The sequence below is a fragment of the Coregonus lavaretus genome (assembly GCF_964263955.1).
Source record: "Coregonus lavaretus genome assembly, chromosome: 3".
Taxonomy (NCBI): domain Eukaryota; kingdom Metazoa; phylum Chordata; class Actinopteri; order Salmoniformes; family Salmonidae; genus Coregonus; species Coregonus lavaretus.
In genome coordinates, this window is record NC_139990.1 from 1,763,773 (window position 1) to 1,774,524 (window position 10,752).

At 43.5% G+C, this 10,752-nt stretch overlaps 1 protein-coding gene across 2 annotated transcripts in view; it reads right to left on the minus strand.

Annotated features, from left to right (window-relative positions):
• LOC311125099 (focal adhesion kinase 1-like) overlaps positions 1 to 10,752 on the minus strand; it is a gene marked incomplete at its 5' end in the record, with an annotated part of 1,344,976 nt that overhangs the window by 67,418 nt on the left and 1,266,806 nt on the right. For both annotated transcript variants that reach the window (XM_084158371.1, XM_084158370.1), the window contains 3 exons: positions 3,760 to 3,822; positions 3,943 to 4,022; positions 6,473 to 6,560. In XM_084158371.1, the coding sequence (XP_084014497.1) occupies positions 3,760 to 3,822; positions 3,943 to 4,022; positions 6,473 to 6,560 (231 nt within the window). The remainder of the gene's footprint in view (positions 1 to 3,759; positions 3,823 to 3,942; positions 4,023 to 6,472; positions 6,561 to 10,752) is intronic.

Genomic DNA, 10,752 nt, shown 5'->3' on the forward strand with positions numbered 1-10,752 from the left:
CTGATCCGTGTAAAGGAAAGAATGAATGGGGCCATGTATCGTGAGATTTTGAGTGAAATCCTCCTTCCATCAGCAAGGGCATTGAAGATGAATCGTGGCTGGGTCTTTCAGCATGACAATGATCCCAAACACACCGCCCGGGCAACGAAGGTGTGGCTTCGTAAGAAGCATTTCAAGGTCCTGGAGTGGCCTAGCCAGTCTCCAGATCTCAACCCCATAGAAAATCTTTGGAGGGAGTTGAAAATCCGTGTTGCCCAGCGACAGCCCCAAAACATCACTGCTCTAGAGGAGATCTGCATGGAGGAATGGGCCAAAATACCAGCAACAGTGTGTGAAAACCTTGTGAAGACTTACAGAAAACGTTTGACCTGTGTCATTGCCAACAAAGGGTATATAACAAAGTATTGAGAAACTTTTGTTATTGACCAAATACTTATTTTCCACCATCATTTGCAAATAAATTCATTAAAAATCCTACAATGTGATTTTCTGGATTTTTTTTCCTCATTTTGTCTGTCATAGTTGACGTGTACCTATGATGAAAATTACAGGCCTCTCTCATCTTTTTAAGTGGGAGAACTTGCACAATTGGTGGTTGACTAAATACTTTTTTTCCCCCACTGTATATACTGATCTCATGTGACTTTATTTAACTAATTATGTGACTTCTGAAGGTAATTGGTTGCACCAGATCTTATTTAGGGGCTTCATAGCAAAAGGGGTGAATACATATGCACGCACCACTTTTCCGTTATTTATTTTTCAGAATTTTTTGAAACAAGTAATTTTTTTCATTTCACTTCTATTTTGAAATGACTATTTTGTGTATGTCCATTACATGAAATCCAAATAAAAATCAATTTAAATTACAGGTTGTAATGTAACAAAATAGAAAAACGCCAAGGGGGATGAATACTTTTGCAAGGCACTGTATTGCTACACCATCCAACGTGTAATTAATAACTTCACCATGCTCAAAGGGATATTCAATGTCTGTTTTTTAGTTTTATTCATCTACCAATAGGTACCCTTCTTTGCGAGGCATTGGAAAACCTCCCTGGTCTTTGTGGTTGAATCTGTGTTTGAAATTCACTGTTCGACTGAGGGATCTTACAGATAATTGTATGTGTGGGGTACAGCGATGAGGTAGTCATTCAAAAATCATGTTAAACACTATTATTACACACAGAGTGAGTCCATGCAAGTTATTATGTGACTTGTTAAGCACATTGTTACTCCTGAATTTATTTAGGCTTGCCATAACAAGGGCTTGAATACTTACTGACTCAAGACATTTCAGCTTTTCAGTTTTAATTAATTTAACTAAACACATAATTCCACTTTGACATTATGGGGTATTGTGTGTAGGCCAGTGACACTACATCTCAATTTAATCCATTTTAAATTCAGGCTGTAACACAACAAAATGTGGAAAAAGTCAAGGGGTGTGAATAGTTTCTGAAGGCAGTGTAGGTGTATTTGAGGATATGTATGCCACGACAATGAGTGACAAGGAGTTGACATGATGGCACAAACAGATTGGCACTTAGTAGTATGTAGTATAATGACGAAAGGATGTAGGAAGTAGCCTAGCCATGTTAAATCAAGAGGAAACCTGTTCTGTTCTGTAGTATTAGCAGTGCTGAAACACAACTCCTGTATCCCCCCTTCTCTCCTCTGTTCCTCTCCTCCTCTTCCTCCCCCTCCCCTCCTGTATCCCCCCTTCTCTCCTCTGTTCCTCTCCTCCTCTTCCTCCCCCTCCCCTCCTGTATCCCCCCTTCTCTCCTCTGTTCCTCTCCTCCTCTCCCTCCCCCTCCCCTCCTGTATCCCCACTTCTCTCCTCTCCTCCCTCTCCCGTATATCGCCCTCTATCCTCTCTTTTCCCCCCCTCCCCCCTCAGTGCTGGGCTCTGTAAGTGGACTGATTGATCTGGAACTAATGCTAGCCAATGCAATGAGCCCCAGCACCTGTATATCGCTAGTTTGGGTGTTGGACATTTGTGTAAGGTCTGTTAGCACTAGCCTGAGCCCTATAGCAGTAGGCTACCACCCAATCAAATGGACATGTTTGTGTGGTCTCTCTCTCTTATTTATTTATGATTAATCATGCTTAATAAAACCTGGTTGCATGTCACAATAATCTGTTCCAAAATAGCATCCATGAGGATCATTCAATCTGAAGCATACAGAAACATCTTGTGAGTCAGTACTATGAGAGAATGTAAGGTCAGCAACATGGAGGGAGAGAAGCAGAGCAGAGCTCATATTTCTACCACAGTTACCCACTAACGATTTGCACAGTAACCCAGTTTAAACAGTTTGCATCAATGATAAACATACCATTGCACTGTTACGATTCAGATCCAATTTGTAAGATCCAATGTGCCTTGGGCTCCGGGCTGAAGTTTCCCCTAGGTACAGATCAATGATCAGCTTCCTCTCCACCTATCCTAACCTTAACCATAAATGGGGAAAATGCCAAACTGACACAAGACCGGCATCTATGGGCAACTTCATCCTACACCACGGTTTGGATTGGCCAGGCTGATCAACCTCCTGTTAGGCATGTTTCTCAGCTTTGCAGTGCCCTGCCTTACAGCCTGCCTTAATGAATCCCTTAACTCTGCATATCCTTGGAGCCAGCCAAAGAGGGCATTGGCTACGTCCCAAATGGCACCCTTTATAGTGCACTACGTTTGACCAGGGTCAATAGGGCTTCATAGTGCACTATGTAGGGAATAGTGTGCCATTTGAGATGCAGACATCCATTTTCCCTGCATTAGGAAGGAGGTGTGAGAGAGATTCTTCCCTCTGAAAAGAGGCAGAACACGATGTGAGGTATCGGCCTCTTTCCCCCTCTCTCCTCTTCATCCATCAGGCGAAAGATGTAAAAAATGCAATCAATACGGAGAGAAAAGAGAGGGATCGTTAGTCATTAGCGGGCCTAGTTCGAGACTGAAGACCTGAGCATATGAGAAAAGGACTAATTGGAACGCATTGTTAGAAACGGGCATCATTAAGGTGACCTCTCAACTTTGATCAAATAGCGTAGCTCAGAAAAGCGTGTTGGACCGCAGACCTGAGACCCTGGAGGGGGTTTGAAAAAATGTATGGCCACGGCTCCGTTGACCCATATCAGGGGTTCTCAAACCTCTCCTCGGGGACTCCCAGACATTCCATGTATTTTAACTATTCCAAAGCCAGCACACCTGATTCAAATTGTAATTTGCCCTTGACCAGGTGAATCAGGTGAATTCATTCAGGGCTACAACAAAATTGTGAAACGTCTGGTAGTCCCCGAGGAGAGGTTTGAGAACCACTGACCTACGTGATCTTTATGAAGAATGGTTCACATACTGTATACCCCGTTAACACAGTAGGTTGACCTATGTGATCTTTATGAAGGATGGTTCGCATATAACCCATTAATGCACTAGGTTGACCAATGTGTTCTTTATGAAGGATGGTTCACATATAACCCATTATCAAATTAGGCAAGGCTGCTGCTATCATGGCTACTGATCGCAGTGTACTAGCTAAAAATAGTCTAATAGTAGATATAGGTAGGATATCTAAGGACATCATCTTTTAGCTAACATAAATAAATGCATTTTATCCCCTTTATAGGAAATCCTCTTGTTGATTGAGTTTCTGGGTAAAGTTCAACAGAGACATACAATATTGACTGAATAGTTCATTCTTACAGTGAGCAGAGAAACCCAAGCTATTAACAGATGACAATAAAGCCAAAGGGACTTACTCTAATAGTTCATAGTTAGATTTTTTGTCCAGGGCATTTCCCCGCATCTCCCGGAAGAATCTCCTGTAAGGGAAACATGTCTTGGTGAGTGGGGGGTCAATGAGAACTGCAACAACATGGAAGCTATCTACCATTCATGAGAGAACAGAACATTCGACCAATCTTGGATAACTGTGAACTGACCTGATTTCAAGGCATCCCAACTTAAGTGCAATGTCTTGCTCAACCTGATCCGCTATCTCCACCATGTAGTCATTTTTCACCTGAAAGACAGAACCAAAGATATGTTCTCATATTATTAAAACATTTTTTACATACTATTGCCCCATTGCGCTAGTATTTATGTTTTGTACTGTGCATATGAACTACAAACTTTGATTTGGTTTAGAATGGGAGACCAGAATACTGCAACCAACATCACAATGACAGGTGGCTTTAGCGTATCAGTGCTTGACTTTCTGGTATAGAAAAACTAAAGACTAGCTGGTGACCTGGGCCCACATTCACAAAACACTTCCCACGCAAAAACCTAAGAAGAAAAAAAATAACAAGTTCATAAGATGGTTAGTAAGTGCAATTCCTCAACAATATATTAAGATTTCATGATTTTCTTACAAACTTCTCAAATATCTTCTTACAAACTTCTTAAGACGATTGTCGCTAGGCAACCGTTTTAGCTAGCTATCTTGCTAGCAATGGCAATAATGTTAGCATATTTCGTACTGAGATTACTGTTCTAAAACATGTTCTTGAGAACACAATTACTTCTAGAGGGAGGGGTAGAACACACTGACTTCTAGAGGGAGGGGTAGAACACACTGACTTCTAGAGGGAGGGGTAGAACACACTGACTTCTAGAGGGAGGGGTAGAACACACTGACTTCTAGAGGGAGGGGTAGAACACACTGACTTCTAGAGGGAGGGGTAGAACACATTGACTTCTAGAGGGAGGGGTAGAACACACTGACTTCTAGAGGGAGGGGTAGAACACGCTGACTTCTAGAGGGAGGGGTAGAACACGCTGACTTCTAGAGGGAGGGGTAGAACACACTGACTTCTAGAGGGAGGGGTAGAACACACTGACTTCTAGAGGGAGGGGTAGAACACGCTGACTTCTAGAGGGAGGGGTAGAACACACTGACTTCTAGAGGGAGGGGTAGAACACGCTGACTTCTAGAGGGAGGGGTAGAACACACTGACTTCTAGAGGGAGGGGTAGAACACAGGGAACAAAGGCATTGAGGGGGACCTTACTGCTATACAGCTCTTTAACAAAGACTCCATCCATCCATCCCTCCCTCCCTCCCTCCCGAGAGAGACAGAAAGACAGACAGCGTGAGAGAGACAGACAGCGGCAGAGAGACATTAAATCTTATCACCCATAATAACAGCCCATAAGAACCTGATGGTGATCTTGGTTGATAAAGGCTTGGTGGGTGTTTGCTTCTGAATGATAGCTAGCACTGTTTGATGGGCTATTATGTCCTCTCTGAATGTCCCATTTGTCATGTTAAGTGCCGGCTCTCACCAATAGAGACATTGAGTCTCTGCCACTTTAGATCACAGACATTGGAAACAAAACCTGCTTCCTCTCAGCTGGCACTCAGCAAAACCCTGACAGAAAAAAAGAAGAAACTCGCACACTGATCTTGCTAGTATCACTGATCTTGCTAGTATCACTGCTCTCAAAAAGCTCTGACGAAGGCCTTGAGGCCGATACGTAAAGCTTAATAAAGAGCAGTGATACTATCAAGAGCAGTGTGCGGGTTTCTTATTTTTTCTCAGGTTATTCAACTGTTACTATGCACCTGCAACAAAGATAGCTCAGATATGCGAGTGCCTTTTTATTTTTAAAACCATGAGATTAAAACTGTAAAAAAAATATTTAAAAAAATATATATAAGTGAACCCAAATGTTTTCCGCTGCTGTAAAAATTGCCTCTTTTCTCCCCCGTCTTCCCCAGAGCGCCAGACACCAGGCAGAGCCCCCGTAGGCCCACTGACCCAGTTCACCTCTCTGCCTCGACAGCCCCGCAGGTGGCTACACACCGTGTGTTACGCCCCCTTATACCTCCCCCCTCCTGAACCCATACACTCCCACACACAGTAAAGCCTTGGATCCCTCAGACACACACACACACACACACACACACACACACACACACACACACTTAGAAGTGCTATATGCCTCCGCCTGCGGTTACAGTGTTGTTGAATAAATAGGCCTAGCCAAGTATGTTTTGAAATAGCGTGGTCAATGGCCTGTTAGGCTGTGTCTCTGTTAATCAACTCCCATGGATAATGTGTTGGGGTGTGTGGGTTTTAGGGCTGTCAGAGTTCATCAGTAAACTTGAGTTAGCGTTTTGTAATTTCAGTGCACTCATTTTTTTTATAGCGATTAATCACATTGTCTGAAAGCATTCAAAATACACTGAAAACATCCCAAATATATAACCTGTACAGCTAAAAACAACAATGGGATGTCAAAGTTGAAATTGAGGTTAAAGAAAGTGTGCTTTACTAATTCACCTGATCTCACTAAGGTTACTTTCAACAAAATCAAGACATCAATATTCTTGTAATGCTTTTTGTATAAAAAAATCTTAAATTACAGCTCAATTTGAGCAAATTCTGAATTTGCGATTAATCACAGCAAATCCTGTGATTAACTTGATTACATTATTTTATCGTTTGAGTCCTAGTGTCTGTCTCACCTGCTGGTAGAAGTAGTTGAGTGTGGGTTTGTCTTCACTGAAGTGGTGCAGGAATCCTTTTGGAAGGTAGCGAATACGCAGCTCATATCTGGAGAGGAGGAGAGGAGGAATGTGTCACTGTTTAGACAAAACACAGATGCATGTAACACACAAGGGATCAGGGGTTTTCTACTCTAAGCTCTTCTAGTCACAGAGCTACACTAGACACCAGTCTTCTGGTCACAGAGCTACACTAGACACCAGTCTTCTGGTCACAGAGCTACACTAGACACCAGTCTTCTAGTCACAGAGCTACACTAGACACCAGTCTTCTAGTCACAGAGCTACACTAGACACCAGTCTTCTAGTCACAGAGCTACACTAGACACCTGTCTTCTAGTCACAGAGCTACACTAGACACCAGTCTTCTAGCCACAGAGCTACACTAGACACCTGTCTTCTAGCCACAGAGCTACACTAGACACCTGTCTTCTAGTCACAGAGCTACACTAGACACCTGTCTTCTAGTCACAGAGCTACACTAGACAACATTATTCTAGTCACAGAGCTACACTAGACACCAGTATTCTAGTCACAGAGCTACACTAGACACCAGTCATCTAGTCACAGAGCTACACTAACACCAGTCTTCTAGTCACAGAACTACAGTAGACAACATTATTCTAGTCACAGAGCTACAGTAGACACCAGTCTTCTAGTCACAGAGCTACAGTAGACACCAGTCTTCTAGTCACAGAGCTACACTAGACACCTGTCTTCTAGTCACAGAGCTACACTAGACACCTGTCTTCTAGTCACAGAGCTACACTAGACAACATTATTCTAATCACAGAGCTACACTAGACACCAGTATTCTAGTCACAGAGCTACACTAGACACCAGTCATCTAGTCACAGAGCTACACTAACACCAGTCTTCTAGTCACAGAACTACAGTAGACAACATTATTCTAGTCACAGAGCTACAGTAGACACCAGTCTTCTAGTCACAGAGCTACAGTAGACACCAGTCTTCTAGTCACAGAGCTACACTAGACACCTGTCTTCTAGTCACAGAGCTACACTAGACACCTGTCTTCTAGTCACAGAGCTACACTAGACACCAGTCTTCTAGTCACAGAGCTACACTAGACACCAGTCTTCTAGTCACAGAACGACAGTAGACACCAGTCTTCTAGTCACAGAGCTACACTAGACACCAGTCTTCTAGTCACAGAACGACAGTAGACACCAGTCTTCTAGTCACAGAACTACAGTAGACAACATTCTTCTAGTCACAGAGCTACACTAGATACCAGTCTTCTAGTCACATAGCTACAGTAGACAACAGTCTTCTAGTCACAGAGCTACACTAGACACCAGTCTTCTTGTCACAGAGTTACAGTAGACAACAGTAGATAACATGGCTATATACATGGGGTACCAGTACCGAGTCGATGTGCAGGGGAACAAGGTTATTGAGGTAGATACTGTATGTACATATAGGTAGGGATAAAGTGACATATGGTAAACAGTAGCAGCAGCGTATGTGATGAGTAAAAAACAAATTGTGCAAAAAGGGTCAATGCAGATAGTTAAATAGTTAACCAAATAGCTACCCGGACTAACTATGTAGCAGTCTAATGGCTTGGGGGTAGAAGCTGTTTAGGGTCCTGTTGGTTCCATACTTGGTGCATCGGTACCGCTTGCTATGCGGTAGCAGAGGGAACAGTCTATGACTTGGGTGGCTGGAGTCTTTGACCATTTTTAGGGCCTTCCTCTGACACCGCCTGGTATAGAGGTCCTGGATGGCAGGGAGCTCGGCCCCAGTGATGTACTGGGTCGTACGCACTACCCTCTGTAGCGCCTTGCAGTCGGATGCCAAGTGTTGCCATACCAAGCAGTGATGCAGCCAGTCAAGATGCTCTCAATGGTGCAGCTGTATAACTTTTTGAGGATCTGAGGGCCCATGCCAAATTCTTTCAGCCTCATGAGGGAGAAGAGGTGTTGTCGTGCCCTCTTCACCACTGTGTTGGTGTATGTGGACCATGATAATTCCTTAGTTATGTGGACACAGAGGAACTTGAAGCTCTTGACCCGCTCCACTTCAGTCCCGTCGATGTGAATGGGGGAGTGCTCGGCCCTCCGTTTCCTGTAGTCCACGATCATCTCCTGTGTGGCCCCCGTCTTGAGGGTCAGCATGGCGGATGTGTTGTTGCCTACCCTCACCACCTGGGGGCATCCCATCAGCAAGTCAAGGATCCAGTTTCAGAGGGAGGTGTTCAGTCCCAGGGTCCTTAGCTTAGTGAAGAGCTTGCAGGGTTCTACGGTGTTGAATGCTGAGTTGTAGTCAATGAACAGCATTCTCACAGGGTGGCAGGTAGCCTAGCAGTTAGTGCATTGGGCTAGTAATCAAAAGGTTGCTGGTTCGAATCCCGGATCCGACTAGGTGAAAAATATGCTGATGTGCCCTTGAGCAAGGCACTTAACCCTATTTGCTCCTGTATAATAGCGTCTGCTAAATGACTAAAATGAAAATGTGTTCCTTTTGTCCAAGTGGTAAAGGATAGTGTGGAGTGCAATAGAGATCGGGTCATCTGTGGATCTGTTGGGGCGGATTGTGAATTGGAGTGGGTCCGGGGTGTCTGGGATGATGGTGTTGATGTGAGCCATGACCACCCTTTCAAAGCATTTCATGGCTACAGATGTGTGCTACGGGCGATAGTCATTTAGACAGGTTACCTTGGCGTTCTTGGGCACAGGGACTATGGTGGTCTGATTGAAACATGTAGGTATTACAGACTGTGTCGGGGAGAGGTTGAAAACACTTGCCAGTTGGTCAGTGCATGCTCTGAGCACGCGTCCAGGTAATCCATCAGGCCTTGCGGCCTTGTGAATGTTAACCTGTTTAAAAGGTCTTACTCACATCGGCTACGAAGAGCGTGATCGTACAGTTGTCCGGAACAGCTGGTGCTCTCATGCATGGTTCAGTGTTGCTTGCCTTAAAGTGAGCATATAATGCATTTCGCTCGTCTGGTAGGCTCGCGTGCGTCACTGGGCAGCTTGCGGCTGGGTTTCCCTTTGTAATCCATGATAGTTTGCAAACCCTGCCACATCCGACGAGCATCAGAGCCGGTGTAGTAGGATTAGATCTTGGTCCTGTATTGTCGCTTTGCCTGTTTGATGGTTCGTCGGAGAGTGCAACGGGATATCTTATAAGTGTCCGGGTTAGTGTCCCGCCCATTGAAAGCGGCAGCTCTAGCCTTTAGCTCAGTGCTGATCTTGCCTGTAATCCATGGCTTCTGGTTGGGATACAGTGCCTTCAGAAAGTATTCATATCCCTTGACTTATTCCAAAACATTTTGTGTTACAGCCTGAATTCAAAATGGATTAAATTATACTTTTTTCTCACTCATCTACACACATAAAGACTAAATGAAAACATGTTTCTAGAAATGTTTGCAAACCTGTTGAAAATGAAATATCTAATTTACATAAGTATTCACACTACTGAGTCAATACATGTTAGAATCACCTTTGGCAATGATTAAAGCTGTGAGTCTTTCTAGGTAAGTCTGTAAGAGCTTTGCACACCTGGATTGTATAATATTTGTACATTATTATTTTTTTGCCCTAGTCCTTGCCGATGACAAGCATACCCATAACATGATGCAGCCACCCACCACCATGCTTGAAAATATTAAGAGTGGTACTCAGTGATGTGTTGTATTGGATTTGCCCCAAACATAACGCTTTGTATTCAGGACATAAAGTTAACTTATTTGCCACATTGTTTGAAGTTTTGACTTTTTCCACATTTTGCTACGTTACAGCCTTATTCTAAAATTGAAAAAATCAAATCAAATACCCTCATCAATCTACACACAATACCCCATAATGACAAAGTGATAACAGGTTTTTAGACATTTTTGCACATTTATTAAAAATAAAAAACAGAAATACCTTATTTACATAAGTATTCAAACCCTTTCCTATGAGACTCAAAATTGAGCTCAGATGCATCCTGTTTCCATTGATCATCCTTGAGATTTTTCTACAACTTGATTGGAGTCCACCTGTGGTAAATTCAATTGATTGGACATAATTTGGAAAGGCACACACCTGTCTGTATAAGGTCCCACAGTTGACAGTGCATGTCAGAGCATAAACCAAGCAATGAGGTCGAAGGAATTGTCCGTAGAGCTCCGAGACAGGATTGTGTCGAGGCACAGATCTGGGGAAGGGTACCAAAAAAATTCTGCAGCATTGAAGCTCCCCAAGAACACAATGGCCTCCATAATT